At 40.7% G+C, this 26,291-nt stretch overlaps 1 protein-coding gene across 1 annotated transcript in view; it reads right to left on the reverse strand.

Moving 5' to 3' along the window:
- The window catches only part of NMU (neuromedin U), a 38,054-nt gene extending 12,835 nt beyond the window's left edge, over positions 1 to 25,219 (reverse strand). The window contains exons 1-4 of the mRNA XM_049630498.1: positions 24,881 to 25,219; positions 18,094 to 18,152; positions 4,504 to 4,551; positions 775 to 834 (exon numbers count right to left, since the gene is read on the reverse strand). Coding sequence (XP_049486455.1) covers positions 775 to 834; positions 4,504 to 4,551; positions 18,094 to 18,152; positions 24,881 to 24,989 — 276 coding nt within the window. The 5' untranslated portion in view covers positions 24,990 to 25,219. The remainder of the gene's footprint in view (positions 1 to 774; positions 835 to 4,503; positions 4,552 to 18,093; positions 18,153 to 24,880) is intronic.
- Positions 25,220 to 26,291: the final 1,072 nt, after the last annotated feature.

Genomic DNA, 26,291 nt, shown 5'->3' on the forward strand with positions numbered 1-26,291 from the left:
TATATACATATGTATTTATATATATATGTATATACATATACAGGAAACATTTATGCTTTCAAAATATCAAGGTTTCTTTGAATTATTGTATGTGAAAGGTATATAAGTAAGAATGTACCAATGATCATAGTTAAATTAGGATTGCTAATGAAAAATCTAATTCTAGACCTGCCTCTCTCATCCTTATAAAGTAGTTTTAAAATAAATTCATCTATAATATATAGAATATAATCTGAAGTATGGTATACTTAAGCTATTTTTCAAGTTCCCAGCTCTCCTCGTTTCAGACCAAAAAGTTCTTCTAGATGAATCAAATAATTTTAATAAGAAACCAAGACATCACAGTAAGAATATAATTTTCAAACTGATACTGTCTATATATATAAATTCTTAATGTCCTTCTCTCTAGCAAAGTACAATGCCCTGACCTCCAAGCTGAGATACATCTGCTCTCCCATTCTAGTATGAGAAAAGGAGTCCAAATGACCCCAAATTTCTTTCATGAGAACTAGAGCACATCTTATGAGAGGGCTATATGATTTTCCAATTAGATGATTGTAAACCCCATTAATGTGAACACTAAATTCTCAGACACCTGAGAAACTTAAGTTTTTGTTTCTTATCCAAAACCAACTCATGATCTTCTTGGCTCTTCATGAAATGTTTCCTAAATCGGGTATATTTTCTTCCAGAAGGAATACCAAGGTATCACTGAGCAATTCTTTTTTTTTTTTTTTTTTTTTGCCTACAATTAAAACACTATTCCAACCTTACCTGGGGCTTTGGTAGAGTCCTCCTAATTGTGATGCAAAGCTCCTCCAGTGCATTGGATGCCTAATGGAAATGAAGATATATAGGCCAACCTTGTGCTTTAACAATATTTGCATAGAATATATAACTGTCGAATATTAGGAGTGCAAGGATATTCCAAACACCCAGAATAGATTCCTTCTCGTGTCCCATCAAAACTCTGTAGAAATCCCTTGGTTTCTTTCATGACAAAAACTTGGCTCCTACAAGTAAAACCTTCCTTCTAACCAGGGTGGGGGGGGTTGGGAATGTTATGTACTGTATATATGCACTGATTAAGGCTTCCACGGTGGTCCAGATACATAGTTCTCTCATACTTTCTAAGAGTCCGTGAAATTGTATGACTGAGAGAAACTAGAACAGTGCCAAAAGAGGGATTATTCCTCCCAGCTTGTAGCAAAGTTTGAATCTACGTGCCAAAGCTGTGAGCTTCACTGAATATTACTCATTAGTGGCTAATTTGAAAATCCTGCAAGTGCTTGCAAACAATGGGAGTTGGAGGGAAAGAAGCCGCACATGGTGCACCTCATCGGAGTTACCACCCTTCCAGGCTGCTGACTGCACACCCCAGGATCAGGTTTTTCAAAGCATCTGAGCACAGAAGTAGGGCAGGGCTCCCTGTGGTTAGGAGCCGGCTGGGTGTGGTGAGGACTAACACAAATGGACAAGCAGGGGCGAAACCTGCTTTGCACAGAATTTAGCACACTAGAACCATGAACAATTGATTACTTAATAAATGCATGTTAGAAGTAACAAGGAGCTGGAACAGTGTTGGGGGGAGCAATTTAATTCGTAGTTAAAAACGTGGGCTGTGGAGTTGAGCAGCCTGTCACTGCTCAAAGGCAGTGCAAGTTCCATTTCTACTCATTAGCTGTGTCACCTTGGGCTGGTTACCTAACCTCTCTAAACTTCAGTATCTTCAGCTATAAATCGGGGATGACAACATCAAGCAGAGAGTTCTTGGAAGGATTAAATGTAGGTAGAGCTCTTAGCACAGTGCCAGGTACATAGCAATTAGTTAACAATAATAGCATTAAAGAATGTGTGGCCTGTAAAGCTGGATTTACAACTGAAGTTACTCTTCATGTAGGAGATACGTCAGAAAGGATTATTTGGGGTCACCCATATTCTCACCCTTTGAACAACAGTGCATGTTTAACATGGTGGGCTGAAGTTAGGGATACAGATGGAGTCATGGATCAGCTTCTCTGAACATCCTCCCCAGCACATCAGAGGCCTGCTTTGTTCTCTTCCATTTGCTTGTCTGCCATGCAGATTGTTGGGATGTTTACTAATAATATGAAATGGCTCCTATTTCTGTAGTGCTTCACTAGCTTACAAAACACTTTCATACACCTAATTCACATTTTGTCCTTAAAATGCATTTGTGTGTTATGAAGGACAGGAATCGTTCTTCTCGTATGTAAAGGAAATGAGGTTCTAAGAGACTGTCATTTCCTCGATACCACACGTGGCTAATGGTTGGTCGAGTGTGGCCTGGGAGCTGGGTCGTCGGACCTGCAAGTATTCCCGTGTTTCACTGGCAATGACTGTGAAGCCTGTGACTGGGGAGTTGGATGAGAGAAAGAGTATGAACACTGATACACTCTTTCCCACATTTTCCCTTCAGCGTTGGGTACATAGGTCACCCCATAAAAAATATGGAAACAGATTCCTGAAACTTCCTTTTATGGCCCATTTAGAAATGCTATAAAATACAAAACAATAAAAAAATATATATCTGGTGGTGTCATGTGTCTCTTAACACACAAAAGAATAAAGGTAGCGTCTCCCAAGAACACAGCTTTGAAGCCGGATGAGGCTTCGCAACAAGACCGAAGTTTGACGGGAAAAGTTTTAAAACAAACTGTATTTTTTCCAGCCACCCTTCTCATGAAACCATTATTCCTGGAGCTACAACTATTCTTTAAGAGTTTTTCTTACACTAAATTTTTAATACTTTATTTTTTATTTGTGAACCTTTATTTTCCATTTGGTAAAAATGTTTTGAAGCACTGTTCAGAATATCATATAAATAATAAAATTATAACTAATGTGAAAAGAAGTGATTTTTAAATTTTTTTTAGTTTATTTATTTTGAGAGAGAGAGAGAGAGACAAGAGAGAGCAAGAGCGGGGGAGGGGTAGAGGGGCAGAGAGAGAGGGAGAGAGAGAGAGAATCCCAAGCAGTTCCACACTGTCAGCAGAGTCTGATGTGGGGCTCAATCCCACAAACCATGAGATCATGACCTGCGCCGAAACCAAGAGCCAGACGTTTAACTGACCGGGTACCCCGAAAAGTAGTGATTTTTAAAAATTGTATTAGTGAATGTAAACGATGTCATAGTAAATTGACCAAGCTCTCTTCAAAAGGTACACAGTCTCCAAATCCAGTAGAAGCTTCATTTAGCTTCATGGTGTCTAGATGAGTGAGAGCTTTTAATTCATCCTTTTAGTACTGCAGAAATAGAAATGATTCTGAGGGTGTTCTTGAATTTTAAATACAATGCAAAAGCTTACATGCTAATTAACACCCATCGTATGTTATATGTCCATCAGTGCTTCTCCTATAATTTGAATTATCCGTAAATGTCATCTCTTGTGATCCTGGTCTTGCTTTTTCATCTAATGCCACTAACTCCCTGCAAGTGACCCTCTGCAAACTGAGAAATGGATTGAGGAAGGAGAAATACAGCATTTCTCTACCTGGGCCGTGATGACATTCTGGAAGGACAAAGCATGGCACCTTAGCCAGACCATGTTGGTGTTATGCCCCAGGCACATTGCTGATTGTTCTGAAAGAGGATGAGCCAAGAGCCTCTCCTGAGCCCTCCTCTCCATCCAGGAAACTGTTGACACTGATGAAGAGAGAGCCAACACTGAGGCTAACTCTGCTACACCTGTGCTGAAAGCAGAGCTGCAGACAGAACAGCAGTGTCCAGTCCAGTGGATGCTGTGTAAGGAGGACACGCTTATTTTCAACTCCTCACGCTTCGCGTGCAGGAGCTAGACTAGCACTCCTCACTCCCCAACCCTCTCTGAACTCTTTGCTGTGGGAAGGGGACAGAGTTACCTGAGAGGTGACTGAGTGGAGCCAACTGGGCACATTCAGCCCTCTCCTCTTAAAGAGCCAGCTGTCTGGCCAGCTGTTTTGGTCGAGTCTCTGCCCGGTGCCAGAAAACCTGACTGGTGGGGAGGCCTCAGGTCACTGTCTAACCCCAGTTTAATTCTGGGAATTAAATTCTGGAGTTAAAGTCTGGGAATTCTTAGCAAACACTCTGGGCATCAGATCTGAGGCCACATTCACAAATTGACTATTTTGAACTCCCCAAGTCTGACTTCACGTTCCTCTCTGCCTGGGTTTCAAACTCAACTGAGGGACAGTTGGGATATGAGCCTCCAAATGCAACCAGAGGCACCTTATTTTTAATCTAACACAGAATTTTATTTTGAAATTAGCATTTTGATTTCCAAAATATGTGCATATTATCTGCAAATCTATTTTACTTAGAGACAAATGCCCCAGCATGACCTTACAACATAAACTTATAGAACTGATTATTGCCTGCGGATAATGTAATAATTTCTAAAGTGTTGACATGTTTAATAAGTCCATAAAGTAATGACGGGCCCAAAGGGAGAAATGGAGTGACAACTGCTTATGTTACTATAAAACATCTTCAATTGGAATTACCTGAGGCTGAGAATCAAGGGACGGGAAAGACGAACAGGCATCATCTATCTGTAGAAAATAAAAAATGCCAGTTACATCTTGGAAATAGACAGAAAAGAGCAGAAAATGGGAAGTAGATTTTACAAAGTCAAGTTACCTAGGTACCATTAATTTAAGTTCTGAGACAGTTCAGGACTGTGGATTTGGGCAGGAAGAGCCTCTTAAACTTTCTAAGGAAGTCCTGGAATTGGGATCTCCCCAAGATTTACCTCCAGCCACAGGGCTAAATGGTCCCCAAGGACAGTTGATAGGGATCGCCAGAGAGTATACAGATGCTTCAAATACTGAGAGAAACACACTTTGGGTATTCAGCCTGAGAAACACGAGTGATGAAGAAAGAATGGCCTCAAAATTAAGGAGCACCCTGTTATCATGTGGTTCTTTATCATGTAAGTCTAATCACATCATCTAAATTAACATGATAATAGAAGTGCTAAATGAAAAGTAGCTTGATACATAGCACCCAGAAAAAACTCTTACACAACAGCAATCTACTAGTTCTCTACCAAGAAGACAGCATCAGGAAAGGATCCTATTTGCAATCAAGGTTTATTGGGGAATCAGTAAAGGTTTCACCACATTCTTTACATCTGTAAGGTGTCTCTCCAGTACAGACTGTCTTATGTCTATTTAGAATTGACGACCGACTAAAGACTTTTCCAGATTCATTACATCTATATGGGTTTTTCCAACATGGATTCTCTGACGTTCAGCAAGATTGGGGGACTCATTAAAAGCTTTCCCACATTCATTACATTTATAAGGATTATCTCCAATATGGATACTCTCATGTATAATAAGGTCTGAGCTTTCAGAAAAGATCTCCTCGCATTTATTACATTTATCATGGTTCTCTGGAAAGTGACTCCTCAGGTGTTTATTAACATTATTTGAGCCTTGGGGTCCCTGGGTGACTCAGTCTGTTAAGCATCTGACTCTTGATTTCAGCTCAGGTCATGATCCCAGGGTTGTGGGATCCAGCCTCGCATTAGGCTCAGTGCGGAGCCTGCTTGGGAATTCTCTCTCCCCACCCCCTCCCTGCCCCCTCTCCATCTGTCCCTCCCCCTCATGCATGCTCTCTCTCTCTCTCTCTCTCTCTCTCTCAAAAAGAAAATAGATTTTGGAAACCCTTTAATCAGTGCTCAAACCTTATTTAATACTACGGAATTCATACTAGAGAGAAACCTTACAAATGTAAAGAATGTGGTAAAACCTTTAAGGACTTTTCAACCCTTACTCACCATTTCAGAGTTCACACTGAGGAGAAACCTTACAAATATAAAGAATGTGGCAAGTCTTTAGCTGGAATTCACAACTTATTCACCATCATAGATACCATACAGGAGAGAAACCATAAAATGTAAAGAAAATGACAAAGTCTTTAACTGGAATTTAGTCATTATTCGGTATCCCCAAAGGCACACTAGATTCAAACCCTGGAAATGTGATGAAAGAGGAAAGACCTTTGTTGTAAATACACAGTTTAGAAAACACCAGAGTGCATAAAGGAATATAACTTTAGAGAGATAAAAATTTAGAAAAGTATTTAGTTGAACATCAAATATCAATAAATGTCACGATTGACAGTAGAAAGCAGTAAGTCAGTGACTCCTTTCAGACATTACTTTAAGCCAGAGTATGAGAAGGAATATAAGTTAAATGCTTAGATACTGTATTTGCTAGCATGCTTCAAAAGATAAAGGGGATGGATTTTTGGACAGGTATAATTAATTACAACATGCTTTTTTATATTGACCTTATTTGACATTTGTAACTAGCAAATTTTAATGTATTTCTACTCTCAAATCACTTCATTGAAATACCTGTTTTCCCTAGTGGGTGTGGGAAATCATGTGATGATTGTTGCTGCATGAAAGATAATGTGACACTCTTCTTCATGTGGTGGGATTCATGCATATCTGTTTTTCCTTTGAAGATTAATGACAATATAATATATATGAGGAAAATCTAAATGGAGATACTGTTTGTAGTTGACTTCTAGCATTGATGGAAGTTACCGTGAAATGGATGTTCCACACAATCATCTGTGTTTTGTATAACTAAGGGACATTTTGAATTTTATAAATAAAATCTGATATCAAATGGTCTTTATGAAAAAAAGAGGTGGCAATACAATAAAATACTGCTGTATTTTTGTAATAGTAATAGAAGTAGAGAATATTAGTTGTTGTGGTCGCAATAAAGAAATCTTTACAGATTAAAAAAAAGGTTTATTGAACTACAGTTGACAGCTGTTCTCAGCCTTTATCTCTTTTTCTAAGAGAAAAACTGAAAGACTTTAAACTGTACTATAAGAGCTTTATATTAATCACTAAACTAACTGTGCTGCAAAAGTTAAACACTAAGATGGATGTCTGGAGTAGTTTATGGCATTTATTTCTTTGCTGGCCTTTTAAAATGGGACTGGAAAAAAACAGTACTGATTTGTGTCTGTCTGGGATGATTTAGGTTGAGTCCTATTTATGGTCAACATCTCAGAATTCTTTGCTGATCAGTTTAATTTAATTTCCATCATTATACTATACTGAAGGGGGAATAATCATACTCTTTGGTCATAATTCCTCATGCTCCTTACTGCTTCCAAGTGAACATGTACTTAAATATATGATTCTCTAATTTAGAGAATAACAAAGGCATACAATATCATATAAGAGCAAAGGCTTAATGTCTCTCTCCTTTTATCCTCACAGAGCCTCCTATCTTCTCTAGATGTCACAAATATTTAGGAAATTGTTCTATTCCAGTCATTCCTTGTGCCCACCCACCTCCTCCCTCTTCCATGCCATACAAATCCGGAATCATGACTGCAAACACACACACACACAGTGATAAACTTCTTGAGGGCGGAGGTTATGCCATATCTAACTTGCCCAGAATAAGTGTTCAATAAATATTCTTTAATTAAATTGCATTGAACCTATGGAAAGAAAACAAAATAAAAAGAGAAGTCAACTGAGGGGAAAGGCAAAAAGGGGAAAGGCAAAAAGATACCTTTTTTAAAGCTTTGAATTGTGACCAATGCTTTAATATATCGCTTCCAAATGTTACTTAGTTTGCTAAGTTTGCTTAGTTACTTAGAGGGTAGGAGGAACGGGTTCCTCCAGTGACATTTTTGTGATACTTAGCTGCAGATATCACATGCTCAAAGGCAAAGCTGTCCACCCGCAGACCAGGCTGCTGCGTGGGTGAGGTGCCCGCGTCCCAAAACAGCAAACTCTTGAACCTAAGGGCTAATGAATCAGTGCATCAATGTTGTTTGCATAAAAATATCCGAATAAGAAAAAGAAAACACCAATTAATCAAATTGGGAGATAATTGCAAAGCTTTTCAATCTTTGTTCTCTTTTCTTTAAAAGGCACAGCAACATTGCTCACCCACTTTCCACTTGGATAAGCATTTATTCATTTTACTCAGCTTGTGGCCCTAATGGTTTTAAGTGCCACTAATTGCTTTTGAGAACTCTGCAAAATCCATTGATGAATCTGTTTGAAAATGGCTAGGTCTCTGTAAATGGTTTGAAAAGGATGTGTTTCTAGTGTCTGAAGAGCTCAGTAATTTTTAAAACCTCCAGAAGAAAAGTACAAGTTTTAGCATCTTAATTTCTTTAAATATCTTTTTCTATAAAAGAATCTATAGTGCTTTTACAACTCTATTTGAGGTTTCCCCCAGCTTTCTCATCTAAAATATTTTTTCAAAGATTTTCCACAGAAATATAGATAATTCCAAGCTAAAATAAATGTTTCTGTATTATACATTAATGTCTGTTGTCAAAATTATTCTTCATCTTGTTTATATGCCTCTAGCATGTATTTTGATACACTAAGGCAGAGAACATTATAATTGACTTTATGAATTTTTATGCTATTAGAGATTACTTAGTACTTGGCACTTACTATCCATCTTATCTCTTCCTTTATGTATTTTGTTAGTGGTGGCTTAGGTGAACAGAATATTCTCCTCAGCTCTTAGTTCACAATCATCATTGAACCTGCTTTATTTATTTATTTATTTATTTATTTATTTATTCTTTTATATTTCAATTTCCTACTCCTATTTCATCCACACGTGGGCAACTCTTCTTATGTATTTGATGTGTATCCTTCATTTGTTTATGTTCTTGAAAAATCTGTATTACTATTTGGTGTGCATGTATGGTGTTTCCTTATTTTTTCCATTTAACACTATACTTTGAGATCTATCCATGTTACTGGGGACATCTAGTATGTTGCTCCTAGCTGCTGTAGAATACTCTACAATGTGCATCTACACATGCATCTACAACACGCTTATTGCCTATCCCGCTCCCCAGTGATAGACAGCTGGGTTTCCTCCAATTCTATTCAAGCAAAGCTGTAATCAACCTCCTTGTATTTATCCTCCACTTATGAATCTACTGAAGTTATCTTTGGGCTATCTACCCAGGAGAGGGAATGCTAGATCATGGGGATATCTACGTTGCTTTCCAGATGTCTCCACCAATTGATACTCTCACCAATAATGCATGAGGTTTGTACAACCCACATCCTTGCTAACACTTGCCATTATCTAGATTTCAATTTTTTTTTGCCAATCTAAATGGGTAGAGAGTAACACTTCGTTGTTGTCTTGATTTTCATTTCATTGTTACTAATGAATCTGAGCATCTCTTTACATGCTTATTGGCCTTTTAGGTTTCTTCTTTGTAAATTGTCTGTTCTATCCTTTGACAACTTTTACCTTAGATCCTTATCTTTATCCAATTGGTTTGATAGAGTTTCTTAGATAGTCTAGAAATTAATCCTTTGTCAGTTTTAGACATAGCCAACATCATTCAAAGGTTCTTCCTTTTTAAATGTAGTCCTTTTGAAAGAAATCTTTACTATCATATTTTTGGCCTTATGATTTATATTGGAAATTTTGTGGGTTTTTTTTAAAGTTTATTTATTTATTTGAGAGAGAAAGAGACAGTGTAAATGGGGGAAGTGCAGAGAGAGAATCTCAAGCAGGCTCTACACTGTTAATGCAAATCTGTGAGATCATGACCTAAGCCAAAACTAAGAGCTGAATGCTTAACCAACTGAGCCACCCAGGTGCCCCTGAAATTTTGTTTTAGAAGGCATTCCTGGCTCCTAGTTCACAAAGATATTTTCCTAATAGAAAAGATAGATTCTATTAACTCTATAATTTTACACTTTATATTTAGATCTTTAATCCACTTGGAGCCCACCTCTTAGGTGTTTTTTAATTGATGAATAATTGACATAAAATATTATATTTGTTTCAGGTGCACAACACAGTGGTTTGATATTTATATACGTTACAAAATGTATATCATTACATTTATATACAGTACAATGGGGTGTTAGTTTTATTTTTCTCCATACAGCAAGCAAGCTTCTCAACCTCCATTTGCCAAATAATCTGTCCTTTTCCCTGTGAATTTTAATGTTACTTTTATTGAGAGTTATTTATGTGTATGTGCATTTCTGTCTTAGTTTGGCTTTTCCTGGAAACAGACCTTGAGATAGGGATGTGGATACAAGTAGGTTATTTGGGAGACGACCCAAAAAACACTCATAGAAGAGTGGAGGAGACAAACAGGGAAGAGAAGGAATTTGATAAAGTGTATGTCATCAAGCAGATTACCACCATGGGTAACTGGAATCAGTCTATCTAGGGAATTCTGGGAACCAATGCAGAACAGACCTCAGAGTATCCCAACTGAGGGATTGATCCAGCAGCTAAGGTATTGATCCACCAATTCCCTTGGGTCACCAACTGAGGGGTATTCTCAGTGGTGGGTGCATTTACTCCCAGGCACTTCTGGTCTGCCCTGAGCACAGTCCAACGATACTCAACATGGGGTTTGAACTCATGACCCCGAGATCAAGAGTCACATGCTCTACCGCCTGACCCAGGCACCCCCAAATTTTGACTTATAATATTTTTATGTCATTTAATTCTAACCATCTTGGAATTTCCTCTTTAGCCTAGGGTTATTTACCAAAATGCTACTTATTTTCAAAACAGATGGGATATTGAAGTTATACTTTTGTTGTTAATTTTTCTTTTTTTTTTTTAATTTTTAAAGTTTATTTATTTATTTTTGAGACAGAGAGAGAGAGAGCACATGGGGAGAGGGGCAGAGACAGAGGGAGAGAAGAATCCCAAGCAGGCTCCCTGCTGTCAGCACAGAGCCCCACAAGGGGCTCAATCCCATGAGCCATGATACCATGACCCAAGCAGAGACTAAGAGTCAGATGCTAAACCTGTGGTAGAGTCCGCTCCTTAAGGAAAAAACAAAAAACAAAAACAAAACCCTCAAGGCAACCTGGCTATACGCATACGTGACAACATCCCTCACGACCTTGTAACATGAGACCACTTAACCAGACTGCATGTTTGTGTGTTACCATATATGGGAGACAAAGAAGTAAAAAATATTTCAAAAACTACACCACGTGGCTTTTGGGGCTCAGTTCTTTGCATATGAACCCAACTGAGTGGTGCCAACAGGAATAAAGTTGTTTCCTGGAAAGAAAAACCTGGGTGTCACAACTCTCTGTGTGAGAATCCTGCTACATTACTTGGGGGCTTGCGTCCGGGATTCAGAGATAGTGCATTTCCACCTCCTTTGCCACCGGGGATGTGAACCTGGAGGCACCGGGAAAAGCAGCCTCTCCTGATGCCAGTGGACCGCTTGATTGGAAGGAGATTAGCCCTCCTGGTGTGCCAGGAGGACCCCATGTGTGCCAACAGAACCTGTGAGGCCCAGGAACCAGCTCGGGGAGCGCCCGTCAGACTGGTAAGAACCTGGGGTTCATTTTGGCAGACCTGTCCCTAAGAGGCAGAAGGGGAGCCTGATCACCTCCCAGAGTTGCCCTAGTAGTTCCGCAAGGGAAGAGGAATGAAGCTGCAACTCTAAGGCGTTGGGCGCTGGGCGGCAGGTTGGAGTCACCATGTGACTATGTATGGGGACTTGTGTCTCCTTCGTTTCCTGGGTCAATGACTATGATAATTAGAGCCAACAGTCTCTGGTTAGTCTACCTTAGAATATTCCCAGGCAGCTGCCAAAACTCCTTTGTTTTGGGGAAATCCCTTGCCTTCTCCGTACTGACATTGACTGACTAATTCCACTGGTGGAAAACAAAACAAAAGAAACCTGGAGACTGCTCCTCTGTCTGAGCTGACAAGACTTAGAATTAGGAAATCTCTTTCTCTGCCTTCTGCTGGCACCTCTCCTCTTCAGCCTTCCCTTTCCCCCTCCTTTTCTGCACCACCTGGGGGGTGGCCTGCATCACTGGCTCCTCAATGCCTCACCATCAGCTCCTCCTCCCACCCTTGAGGCTCGAGGAGTGAGGACCACTGATGTCAGATTTCCCCACCAAAGGTCCCGTAAAAGTTAACACTGGGGAACAAATTGTCTTACATGGACCCAAATGAAATGTATTCAGTGTTTAAGCTAATTTAAGTTTGTTGGTTTGAGATAGACAATGTTTATCAACATTAAAAAACAAACTTTTATTCTACCTAGATTTGCTGCAGATCAAATATGCTCATGTTATCTCTGTTCCAATTTGTTAACAAAAGGATGACTTAAAGTGATGGTTAATTTTGTCAGTCTCAAAGTTTTCATGGGTAATTGTTAAGGTAGCTTTCAAAGTCTTCTGGTAATCTAGAATGTTAAAGTTTTGCTTGCATGATAAATTGAGATTGAATTCATTGGATATATAACGAGATAAGAAGCTAAAGCACTAACTACTAGATGCAGGTCTGTGCTTTTGACTTGTTGCAAAAAAAAGCGAAGGATATTTGGAACTGTAGAAAAACATGTTTTGTGCTTAATGGATTCATAAATTTGCCATTTAAAAAGTTCTGATGTAACATAGAGTTCACAATTGGTTACTACTTACTTTTCACTAGAGACTAAGGTTTCTAAGAGTTAAAATTCTGCTAAATGTAGTTAAAACTAATAACAATATGAAAAGCAACTCTGTATGTAGAAAAGTAAAAGATATGAAAGAAAGATATAAGAAATGGAAATATATTTTTGTTGAAGGTAAAAGAAAGTAAGTTTGTCCTAAATGAGCCTGGTTATTTGGAGAGAAATGGCTTGGGACAAAATCTAAATGCAAAGAAAAGTTGTAGAAGGTTTGTGAAGGAAAATCTTTAAAAAGAAATTTTACATATGGTCAGGACAGACTAAGGTTAAAATAAATGGATTTTAAAAGCACCCAGGGTTAAGATTAAAATTCCTCCTCCTTTGATCCAAAGGCTGGGAAAATGATGGCAATACTCTTGGTGTCAGTCTCCAAATCTTCCCCATTTGTGTTGTTCCTGTTTAGCAGAGGAATGGAAGTCTATGCCATATGAAGAATGGATGATATCTGAAGGGCTTTTACTAAGATACATGAGAGCCATTTTACTAAACTTAGCCCACTGTTTGCCAAAAATGGATATCCACATGGCTGAAACATATTTATGTGGGCATTGATGAAAAAGGCAGGGGAATTGACCTTGACCTTGGCCCTTTAACCCCTCCCTCAATGGCCAATGATCAATATGTAAGTTACTGTTGGGCCAAAACAAAATTAGTGCATCCTATGACAACCAGTAAAGTTTTGCTTGGTCACCGTCCATACCCCCAAGGTCCTACAGATGGGAAATGGAGGGGTAAGAAAAAAAAAAAAAAGTAAAGACCAGGTCCGCTCTCAGGGGTAGAGTCAAGCCTGGGTAAAAATGACTACTCCCAGCACCTCAGCGAGACTGACAGGGCTTTTGGCTGTCAGTCGCATAGCCAACCAAAATGCAGAGCCAGGAAATGAGGTTTCTCCTGGCTAGCTATAGGAAATTGAGATAAGGGACAACTTTCTTCCTTTTTCCTATAGATGGGTAATTCCCCTACCAAGGCCATTACTCCTTTGGAATGCATTATGATTCATTTTCTTTTGCCCAAAGGCTTGGCCCCAGTGCAAACTGGAAGAGGGAACCTGGCCTCCAGAGGGAAATATCAGTGACAATACTACCCTACAAGTGGACTTGTTTTGCAAATGTGAAAGGAAATGGAGCGAATTCCCCCATGTTCATTGTTTTTGGGCCTTAAGAAAAAAATCAAGATATATGTAAACAATGTAAGGTGGATCTTAATTTAATGGCAGCCCTTTCTAAAGTCCAGCAATCAGGAGAGGAAACAATTAAGGGCCCTTTACCTGTATCCAAAACAGACCTAGAGAAGGAGGAAGGGAAGTCTCCTACCTCAACCTCCTCCTCCTAGGGTCCTCAATCTATATATTAAAAAAAAAAAAACCAAAAAACAATTCTGCTCCCTGCTACCCACCTTATCCAGGCCCTCCCTGTAATGTATCAGGCACGTTTCCCTTACAAGAAGCTAGGATACCAGAAGGAAAAAACTTTTACAAAGTGTAAGACAGATAAAAGGAGATGTAGATACATTTTCTGATCAGATAAGTATATAAAGGCTTTGCAGAATATTACATATGTTTTTGAGTTGACCTAGAAAGATATAATGCTTTTGTTAAATCAGACTCTTAATGAGACAGATGGTTTTTTAAAAAATGTAAGGAAATCTAAGATTTAGCCCTTAAACTATGCTAACTTAACCACTATTTTACAAACACAAAATGAGAGCCCAATGGGCTTCCTGGAGATGTTGAGGGGGGCTCTCATTAAATATATGGCTATCTCCCTGACACCCCTAAGGCTGAGATGATTTTAAAGGACAAATCTGTCACTCAATCAGCCCTAGATATTAAAAAAAAAAATGTGAAAACTGGCTGTTAGCCTTGAAGGGACCCTGGAGGAGCTCTTACTAGTTGCCAATTGGGTACATTACAAACAAAACAGAAAAGCAGGCTTAAAAAAGAAATCTGAGGCCTTAGTTGTGGCCTTACATATTATGTCAGACTGGACTTCCCAAGGTCCTGGCACCAAGTGCCATTTATATGGCCGTTCAGAGCACTAAAATTAGACCGTCCTCAGAGGGGACAACCAAAATGAAAACCCCATAAGCCATGCCCCTTGTATGGAAACAATCACTGGAGATCTGAATGCCCTCGGGGACCTCTATCTGTGAGGGCTCAGATAAACAGTGTCCCTGGAAGGGACTAACCAGGTCCTGGGGCTCTTCATGGTGGCTCCCCTAAACCAACTGTCTATCAGAAACCCAGAACCTCAGGTAACTCTGAATATAGAAGGAAAACTGGTTGATTTCCTTCTTAACACCAGAGCTATCTTTTCTGTCCTCCTTTCCACTCCAGGCCAACTATCCAAACGCAGCATGACAATTAGAGGCATCTCCAGAAAACTAACTAAATTTTTCTCTCAGCCCCTGGGATGTATGTGGGAAAACCTAATTTTTTCTCATTCTTTCCTGATAATACCAGAAAGCCTTACTCCCTTGTTAGAAAGAGACATTATAACTAAATTAGAGACTATGGTGGTACTAACTCTAGGGCAGATAAACAATTATGTGAGTTTTTGAAAATTACTGGATATTGTAGGCTATAGATAACAGGGTTCAGGAAAATAGTTTGCCCACTATACCAATTATTAAAGGAGACTCAATCCCATTTACTCTCCTCCCACCTCTCAAAACAAACAAACAAACAAACAAACAAACAAACAAACAACTGGGGTCTTACTCTTAGACACTGTCTCCAGCCCTTGGGATGGTTACAAATAGAGCAGGGAAATTACTATTATCAAGCACACAGAGCTAAAAGGTCATTAAAACACAGCATCATGCCTTTCATTTAGGGAGGGACCAAACTTACCAAAGGGCCCAAAGGATGTTTACTGGAAAAAAAATTTGTCAAGGACCGTTCTGCAAGTAGTATCAGCCTGTGAAGTATGTCTTAGAAACAATCCTTTCAACCACAAACTTTCATTCTCAGGCAATCAACGAACTGGAGGCCATCCAGAAAAGACTGACAATTAGGTTTCACTCATGCCAAGGTCAAAGAAATTCCAACATTTGTTGGTATGGGTTAATACTTTTACCAACTGGGTAAAGGCCTTCCCCTACAAGACAGAGAAGGCACAAAAAGTAATAAAAATTCTGCTTTATGAAATAATACCCAGATCTGGCTTACCTAAAAAATTGCAAATTAATAATGGTAAATGGCTGCCTTGACTCTTTCTCTAGTAGAACTCCTGGCTCTTAGAAAAATTTTACACCTCAAAATAAAACAAACTGTCTGCTTATACTCAACAAAACTCTAAATAATACCTCACAAGCATTAGATGATTTTTTAAAAAAAAGTGTTTTTAATTAAGTTAGGGCCAAACTCTTGGAAATAGAGCCACCATTGATTACTTACTGCTCCTGCTTCTCCATCACCTGGGTTATGAGAGATCCCCTGACATACGTTGTTTACAAAGTCAGAGTCTCTCCTAGATTATTTGACAGGTTTGGAAACTGTAGACATTATCTTCAGATGGCATCTTGTTGGTCAGTATAGTCTTTACTTTGTGTTTTTCTCTTTGTATCTGCTAATGTTTATGCCGCCTCATGCCTGCCAGCCTTCCTGTAAAACCATACTGTGGGCCACTCGACTGACCCTTGGGTAGACTCTAACTGCTGTACCCCCACACCGTCCTTATCAGCTTGAAGAAGCCAGAGTGGTCATCAATCTTGTTCCCTAAGAGCAGTTACAGGCCCTGCTCCAGGGGAGAAATAAATAGGGAAAGGGTTAACATTAGACAGGGAGAGATAGGGACCTTCAGGGAGGCAGCTGCAAGTGGGAGGCTGAAGAAGCAGATGGGGTTCTCCCTTTATAAAATCCTTTATGGGTGCCCTCTTCCCATTATCCAGCGCATAAGGGGGGATCTAAATGAGACAGACAATCTAACCCTAAGACTACAGATGCAGGCCCTTGGCTCTACCCTAACCACCTTACACCACTGGGTCAGGGAGCGATTACCTGTGAATCTGACCACAGAGGCTCACCCCTTTAAACCAGGAGATGCAATATGGATAAAGAAATAAACTGTCCACCCCCTAAAAGCTCCCTGGAGGGGCCCGTTCACTGTCATTTTGTCCACCCCTACTGCAGTAAGGTAGGCAAAGTGGGTCTCTGGATGCACTACAGCAGAGTGAAGCCAGCATCTCGAAACTGGGAGTGCATTCCTGATCCATCAATGCCATGCAAGCTGACCATATGGAAGAAGCAATCTGCAACTCCAGAGGCTCTGGGAGACTACAGCCCTGCTTTAGTCACTCCGGAAGCTGACTAATCTACACATGGCAGAAGCTGGAAGAATCGATGGTCCAGTGGAACAAAAGACTGTCCTTATTTTCTATATGTTTCCTTACTGTGATGCACTGTCACACCTAGTTTCTCACTATTATTGTGATTCGTGCTCTACTCTTTGCCACAGGATTGGCCAAGGCCGCCCTGGCCAGCTGGAAATGTGATGAGAGGTTTCTATGAACACTCACCTTCCTTTTGTGGATAGGATACTTCGTTGGTACTAACATGGGAAAACAATGGCCAGAAGAGACTAGAAAATTAGATCTCCACAAACCTTATAGTAAAACAAAGTGCCTCAGTCCTACTACCGGGGTTTGGTTCTTCAAAAGTGCATTTACTGGGAAAAACTCTCTTGTCTACTGGGGGAAAAGTTCATCGTCATCTCTGTTAAAAACTTAACATGCCTAAGCCAAAGATTTTATAACTCAACTGTCTGGAAAACCCAATGTTGGGGGTTTCACCTTTCATCTCACCTTGAGCCAGATCCTCACCCCTTGTCTAACTTCTCTCATCTCTGAGAGACCTGGGACAATGTCAACGCAGCTATCAAATAGCAGGCCCCAGGTGGACTATACTAGATATGTGGGAGGATGGCCTATATAAACCTCTAAACCAAGATGATGCTCTTTGACCCTAAATAGAGGGGTCCAAGCATGCTTGGGGTCCAAGCATATTCCCCCAAGCAAGGGGGGAATATGGTAGGGTCCCCTCCCTAAGGAAAGAAAAAAAAAACTTCAAGGCAACCTGGCTATACAGGTATGTATGTGACAACATCCCTCACGACCCTGTAACATGAGACCACTTAATCAGACTGCATGTTTGTATGTTACCATATATGGGAGACAAAGAAGTAAAAAATATATAAAATAAAACTATGCCACGTGGTGTTCGGGGCTCTTTGGTATGTCCTTTTCCATACTTGTTGCTTAGCCTTCTTTTGTTTTTCGTCTTAAGTGAGACTTTTATAGATAGCATATTGCTGGATCTTTAAAAAAAATTCAATCTGAGAATTTCTGTCTTTAAATGGCATATTCTAGTATATTCACATTATTGTAATTACTCTATTATTAGGGCTCATTTTGCCATCTTGCTTTGTCATTTACTGTAATTGTTTTATTTTTTTAATCTTTCCTTTTTTCACTTCAAAAGAATTCTGAATATTATGATACCAGAATGTTAATAAAATCATAGTTGTCCCAAAACTCAATTATATTATTTCATTTGATATTTTCAAAGAGGGTTAAAGTTTCCACTAATTTGTATAAGGACAATTCTTTACCTCATTCCACAGCTGTAGTTCTTGTTCAGGCCGTAGTCCTTGAGATAATATTGGAGCACCTGAAATTAAAGTTATACTTGCATGTTATTTTTATTATATTTCTTCTAAAATTAAACATGTATATATAACTCATTTTTGGATGATATTTTTCATTTTGCCATACATCATTACCCTCCTATTTCAACTAGATATTTCAACATTTGACTTAGTATGAGGATACATAATTATTAAACAGCCTTTCAAAGACATTACCCTTAAGAATGAATTCCTTATATGTTTACACCAAAACATGTACATGAATGTGCATAGCAGCATTATCATAATAGCCCCCAAGTGGAAACAATCCAAATGTCCATTCTCTGAGAATAGATAAGCAAAATGTGGTACCTGCACACAATGGAATACTATTTGGCAATAAAAAGAAATGAACTACTGATACATGTTGCATCAAAGATGAATCTCAGACATATTACACTAAATCAAATAAGCCAGAGGCAAAAGACCAAATATATGATTCCATTTATAGAGAATGTCCAGAAAAGGCAAATCTGTAATCATAGAAAGATTAGTGGCTGCCTGGGGCTAGGGGTAAGAACAGAGATTGACTGCAAAGACATAACAGATTTTTGGGAGGGGTCATGGAAAACTGTATTGTTGGGACAGCAGCATAGGTCTTGAAATCTACTTAAAACCCACTGAGTTGCACACTTAAAACATAAATTTTATGGTATATAAAGTATATTTCAGTGAAGGTCTTTTAAAAAAGAATTACTTGTGGGAATGCAAACTGGTGCAGCTGCTCTGGAAAACAGTGTGGAGGTTCCTCAAAAAATTAAAAATAGATCTACCCTATGACCCAGCAATAGCACTGCTAGGAATTTACCCAAAGGATTCAGGAGTGCTGATGCATAGGGGCACTTGTATCCCAATGCTTATAGCAGCACTTGCAACAATAGCCAAATTATGGAAAGAGCCTAAATGTCCATCAACTGATGAATGGATAAAGAAGTTGTGGTTTATATACACAATGGAATACTATGTGGCAATGAGAAAGAATGAAATATGGCCCTTTGTAGCAACGTGGATGGAACTGGAGAGTGTTATGCTAAGTGAAATAAGTCATACAGAGAAAGACAGATACCATATGTTTTCACTCTTATGTGGATCCTGAGAAACTTAACAGAAGTCCATGGGGGAGGGGAAGGAAAAAAAAAAAAGAGGTTAGAGAGGAAGAGAGCCAAAGCATTAAGAGACTCTTAAAAACTGAGAACAGGGGCGCCTGGGTAGCTCAGTTGGTTAAGTGTCCAGCTTCAGCTCAGGTTATGATCTTGCAGTTTGTGGGTTCGAGCCCTGCATCAGGCTCTGTGCTGACAGCTCAGACCCTGGAGCCTGCTTCAGATTCTGTGTCTCCCTCTCTCTTTGCCCCTACCCTGCTCACGCTCTATATCTCTCAAAAATAAATAAAAATGTTTAAAAAAAAATGAGAACAAACTGAGGGTTGATGGGGGGTGGGAGGGAGGGGAGGGGGGGTGATGGGTATTGAGGAGGGCACCTTTTGGGATGAGCAGTGGGTGTTGTATGGAAACCAATTTGACAATAAATTTCATATTAAAAAAAAGAATTACTTGTTAGGCCCTTAATTATTACTGAAGTAAAATGTTAATTAGCTTCCACTCTCTAAGGTAATATTTTCTTCATAGATTCAATTATCTAATTCATGCTATGTAAATTATCTCTGTAAAAACACTGAGATAATATTTATTATTCAAAAAAAAATTTTAATGAGAGACAGAGACAGCACCAGCACGGGAGGTGCAGAGAGAGAGGGAGACACAGAATCCGAAGTAGGCTCCAGGCTCTGAGCTGTCAGCACAGAGCCCAACGCAGGGGTTGAACTCATGAACCCTGAGATCATGACCTGAACTGAAGTCGGATGCTTAACCGACTGAGCCACCCAGGCACCCCTTGAGATAATATCTATTAATATTAAATGTAATTACTACTCATTTTCTTAAATGTATACATTTTTGTTTAACAAAATCAACAATACATCCTGTTAGTAAAAGACTAAATTTTTCTAAGATCTCAAATATAACAAAATTAAATACTTAAAAAAAATAAGCTTAAAGAAAATAATTTTTTAAAAAGATAGTAGGAAGTTAAGTCTTCCCTTGAGTTCATACAAATTTATACTATTATTTACATTCTAATAATATTAACTTTATTAGAATGTAAATAATAGTACAAATTTAGCTACATTTTCTGTGCTACCAAGCATTAGAAATAACTTACAGAGGTCATGTGGCCCATAATAGTTGATTTATCTCAGAACCTCATTGAATCCCCTTTCACAGAACAACTGTTCAAGGTGGGCAAATGGTCTTACATGCTTCTCAACTGTATAGCTCTCACCCTAGCACACATGTATATCTCAAAGTTTCTGTTGTCTGGTGTATATTACTCTGAGCTGATTCTGTTTTCAGGAAGGGAGAAAGCTGTGCTTCTCTACTTTTCGTACACAACACCTGGAGATCTTACTAAATGAGATTCTAATTCAGTCAGTCAGGGACAGGCCCAAGAGTCTGCATTTATAGCAAGCTCCCTGGTGACAATGATGCTGCTGGTCCATGGACAACACCGAATATCCAAGGGGGATACAGCATTGCATTGTAGAAAGAAAACAGAAGATGCCTCTTTATTCAACAGAAATAAGCAGCTCAAACAAACATTTTAGGTCTAAGATTCTTTTTAACAAGTCTGAAAATTTCCAAAAGGGAGATATGGATATTCTCATGAAAACCATCTAAAAGGCCATCAGCCCTTTCCTTGCAACTGGGATGTGCGGCTTATGTACTGTTACCAAGACTGAATAAGAGGAAGGTAAAAGGAAGAGGAATGGAAGGAGAGAGCAGGATGGATTTGATGCGAGAGAAGAACACAGAGATTTTCACTCTTTAGATTCAGCCGTCACCTGCAGGTACTTCTGATTTCTCCACTCATTATACCACTGTTCCTCTCTGTTTGACACGGTGTTCCTGTTTAAAGAATACAATTTTGTATCCTTTCCACGCCTGTCTGTCTCCCAACCTCCGATAGAAGTGGAAACTCCCACCTCCACACTGCCTTACCAGCAATCGAGAGCTTGCCTGCTTCTGTGCCCCCAAGCTTGCAGGGGTCCCACAGGAATTGCCATTATATCTAACTTTGTCCCAAGCACTTACATAATCAAAAAGGGGTACTTTGTGGCTCTTACACAAAACATGTAAATACAGTCTCAGGGTAAAAAGGCTAGAGAAGCCAAAATTTTAAAGTGTTTTTAACTTATAGAAATCCACTAATATCCTATTACCAAACCCAAACATAAGGGAGAATTATTTTTCTTCCCTTTGTGTGTTTGCTAACCCAAGTTGAGTGATTTTTTTTCTCCCCAAGATACCCTAGATGTGGGCTTTATATTGTCAAATAGCAGTACTAGATACTTTCTCAAATATACTAAGAGTGCCATTATCTTCTATATCATGAAAACTGCACTGTTTTCAGTCAATCAGTTTTGAGATATTCATACTTTTTTAAAGTTTGTTTATTTTGAGAGACAGTGCAAGCAGGGGAGAGGCAGAGACAGAGGAAGAGAATCCCAAGTAGGCTCTGTGCTCTCTGTGCACAGCCCAATAGGGGGCTTGATCCCACGAATCCTGAGATCATAACCTGAGCTGAAATCAAGAGTCAGATGCTTAACTGACTGAGCCACTCAAGCACCCCTTGAGATATTTATACTAAAGTACTGCTAGTAAAGTGAAACCTTTAGTCTTATACAATCTAACTAATGCAAATAGTATGTATAGACAACTTTTGCATCTGTAAAATACAGCATCTGTAAGAGAAAGAAAAACAGACCTTTTTATTGGAGTATAACTGACATACAACATCATATTAGTTTCAGGTGTACAACATGATGATCCTAAATTTGTATATATTGTCAGATGATCACTACAATAAGTCTAGTTAACATCCATCACTATATATACTTGCAGAATTTTTCTTTCTTGTGATGAGAACTTTTAAGACTTAGTCTCTTAGCAACTTTCAAATATGCCATATAGTCACCATGCTGTACATTACATCCCCATGACTTATTTTACAAGTGGAAGTTTGTACCTTTCAACCCCCTTTACCCATTTCATACATCTCCACCTCCCATCTCTGTGAACCACCAATCTGGTCTCAGTATCCACATGCTTGGTTTGATTTTGTTTTGTTGGCGTTTTTTGGTTTTGTATTTTAGATTCCACATCTATATGAGATCATACAGTATTTGTCTTTCTCTGAAAAATAGACTCTATTATAAAAGTGGTGCTAATTTTCTTTTCTCATTGCTAGCACTTAACTAGCGTAGGGTTTTGAAGTGAGAAATTGTTACTGCTGACTTAATTTTAAGGATTATTCAATAAGTAGGGATCTGAGTAGGAAAAAACACATCTTTTTTTTTTTTTTGGTAAGTTTATTTATTCATTTTTGAGAGAGACAGAGAGCTAGCAGGGGAGGGGCAGAGAGAGAAGTAGAGAGAGAATCCCAAGCAGGCTCCACACTGTCAGCTTGGAGCCCGATGCAGGGCTCGAACTCATGAAACGTGAGATCATGACCTGAGCGGAAAGGAAGAGTTAAATGCTTAACTGACTGAGCCACCCAGCCCCCACTTTTTTCTTTAGTCTCAGGCACTTTGATCACTTATAGTCACAGGCCGAATCGAGGTTTGATGCAGTTATCCGAAATGTGCCCCCCTTTAGGAAATCTTCCTGATTTTAATAATGTTCTCTGAATAGCGAACTGTTTCCATCCACCAAATCTGTGGCTGGCTCTTTATATTCTCACTGCTGTTGCATGCTCTGCTAACTCATTTTGCCAAGGATGCTCCACTTATTGGCACTATTTTATTTTCCTCTGGCTTTGTGACATCTGTTTTGTTGTTTTTAGATACATCATCTTGCTCTCTGCATAATGATTAATCTTGGTAGATTATCTCTCGGTTTTGGTTATGTACGTCACGCTTCCCCTCCTGTGCCATTTTTAGGGTCTTGGGACTAGGGAAGATCACACTATGTTTACCCTCTCCCCCCTCCATCACATTTTTAAATATCAAGAGCAGGTTAAAGGGGAAAAAAGATACAAAATGGTAGTGTAGGGGGTCTCTGTACAGTGAAAAAGGCATCTTGTCCCTATTGAGAAGTACTGGGGATGTTTTTGAGATGATTGACCAGCCAGCAGATACACTCTTTGTGGAAATAAAACCCAAGACTTGTCTTTTTTAGAAAGCAGCCTTCCACAGTTTCTGCTTAATCACCAGCAGCCTGAAAACTCCCTGCCTCCCCAAAAAGCAGTTATCTCCAACTGATGCAAAGATCACTGCAGGCACATAACATGCAACATGCATGGCAAGTACATTTGCTTTACAGAGAAAAAGACACTTTTAAAACTATAATTATCTGCTTCCCTAATAAAGTAGATAAAGATTGCCATCCAAATTCTACCACTAATTCTACTACTAATTCTAAAAATAAAAAATATTAACAGTACTTTGCATGAATTATGCTGTATCATTGCTGGCTGTGTGATGATGGAAAAAGTTCAGGTCTAGCCTCTGACTGCTTAGATTTCATAGCCAAATGCCCTCGTTTTTCATGCAGGAGAACCCCCTCCCCTACCCCCTTCTTCAATGCCCCCAAGAAAGGAAAAAAACAAACCAATGAAAGGTCAGCAATAAAAATAAATACATTGGAAAGCAAGAATAGCTTCCGTTTCTCCACCTCTAATTGAGGGCTGCCCTGTATACTCTGAAAGGTCCCTGCAGTTATGGTTTCAAGTCCCCAGTATTATGAACAATGATGAGATGGTCTGCCCACCTTCACCTGACAGGAGAGCAGAGGGAAGCTAAAAGAACCTGCTGCAGAGTTAGAAAATTCATGGTTTTGCAGGATACTTACTAGCCCTGGAGGGGACTCTGGGAGCTGGGAGATAAAGGATGGATCTATCAACATACTTGGAAACAGTAACTTTTAGGAGATAGGGAAGTGATCTCCCCATTGGAACACGCTGGGCTCAGCCCTACCTTGTCTTCCAAGCTTCAGACATCCCTCCCTGCCTTTGCTTTTGCTTTTCCCACTTCTTTTTCCTAAGCCACTTTTTTTCACTATTCTTTTTCCTGATCTGGTGCGTCAAAACCTAGAAGGCACAAAACCCCACTAATTTTCCCTTCTAAACGGCTAGAAGGGGGCCTGTTTCACTGCTCAGGATTATCTGAACACAACAGTAGCTCACTCACCAAAGATGATGAGCACGCTCCAAGTTTACCCGGCATCAGAAGGTCAAGTATCAAACTCTACTTTTGCTTCAGCCATCAGTCCCTCTAGTTATTGCAATGAAAGGGAACGCATTTTCATTTTTCACTGTGTTAATTTATTTACGTTTTCACCGGCCACGGACATCCGCAGGGCTAGGGGGCCCTACAGATTTCCGCCAACTGCAGGCTGCCCGGGGTCTGGGGATTTCGGATGAGCGGGGACCGCGCTCCAGCCGGGCCACAGGCACCGGCGCCCTGGCTGCCCGGTGGCCGAGACGCGCGCCGGTCGTCAAAGGCGAGAAGCTAGGGAGCCCCGCCGCACGAGGGGAAAGAGAGTCCCAGAAGCCAACAGTGAAGGCGAGAAAGGGAGGGAAGAGAGCGCGGCGAGTGGGCAGGGGAAAGGCGCGGGAAGCGGCGGGCGCGGGGAGCCCGGGAGGCGCGGGGCGCGCTTACCAAGGCAGGTGCCCGCGCAACAGGCGAGCAGCAGCAGCAGCAGGGGCCGGGACGCGGCGGCCACCTGTCCGGCGGGCGGCCCGGGGCGGCGGTTCGCTGCTCGCGGCATCTCGGCGCTTGGCGGCTCGGAGCTCGGAGCCTGAGCTGCGCGGGTCAGCACTCCACGCGGGGCCCTGGCAGTGCCTCTGCGTCCCGGGCGCGCTGCTCGCGGGGCTCCGCCGCCAAGCTGACCTCCCCGCGCGCCGCCAACTTTTAAATCTCGCGGACACGTGGGCTGGGCCAGAGCGGTCCCCACGCGCGTCACCTCGCAGCCCGCCGCCCCCGGCCTCCGTCGCGTCACTGGCCACCCGCTGCCCGCCCCCGACGCCCCCAGCCGTAGCGGGACCCGCTCCCGGCCAGAGTTCTGACTCAGGACAGTGCGCATTTTCGCTCTGCCCGCCCTCAGACCTCTGGGAGGAACAGGGAAAGAAAGCGGTGCAGGTCCGTTCCCTTCTGGCAAGGATTTGAGTGGGAGCCAGAGGAATATGGCAAACCAAGAGGCTCCAAGAGGATGGGATCCGGGTTTTCAAGCTTGCTGGTGACGACGCTCTCTCGTTTCTCACGTCTGCCTGGGACGCCCCTTCTTCTCCCCGGGAAGCCTTCTCTGCCCCAATCGACTGTGACTGTGCGTGCCTCCTTTCCCAGAGCCCCAGGGGCCATTTCTGTAGAAACACCTCTGTCCTGCTCACTAGGACATCCCCAGCTTCCAGCACAATGCCCCGTGCATAAAGAGCAGTACTGGTTCAGTGCTGATGTTGGCGTTCCCCAAACTCCCGCGAGGTCTGAGACCATTTAGGGAAATGCAGTTACCTGTTAAAGAAGATCAAGAAGAAAGGATTGCTGGGATTTGACCACACATACATTTCCAGTAGGTCTGGAAGGTCTCTGGCTGTCCTATGGATTTCCAAGCCTAAGGTTACTCCTTTTTCTATGCATTTTTCCTGCTGTCACTCCCTAGCGGTTGCTTTTTGGTTTCTAGGGTGATTGGACCTCCGCTACTATGCCCCTCCGTATATACTTTCCTATACTTCCTAAGTGGAAAAGTCCAGGAAGCATCCTCCAGGACACTGGCTGACACTGCTTTAATTTCCTTCTACAGAAAGAGGAAAGACTGATCTCATTTGGCCTCCTTTTGAGGTCCTTTTGAAAGGAACACAGAGGGAAGGGTAGAAAGGAAGTACATGAACATTTCTTAAGGGACATCTTCCCATGCTGTTTAATTTAACACTCATAGCATCTCTGGGGTATAAAAGTATTATGACTCTCATTTGCTGATGCTCGGAGATATTAAACAGTCTGCCCAAGAATACCAGCCTGTGAGGGAGGCCGCTCTGTGAAGATGTTTCTTCCTCTAAGTCGGGGACTTCAATGT

The sequence above is a fragment of the Panthera uncia genome, chromosome B1 (genome assembly GCF_023721935.1).
Source record: "Panthera uncia isolate 11264 chromosome B1, Puncia_PCG_1.0, whole genome shotgun sequence".
Classification (NCBI taxonomy): Eukaryota; Metazoa; Chordata; class Mammalia; order Carnivora; family Felidae; genus Panthera; species Panthera uncia.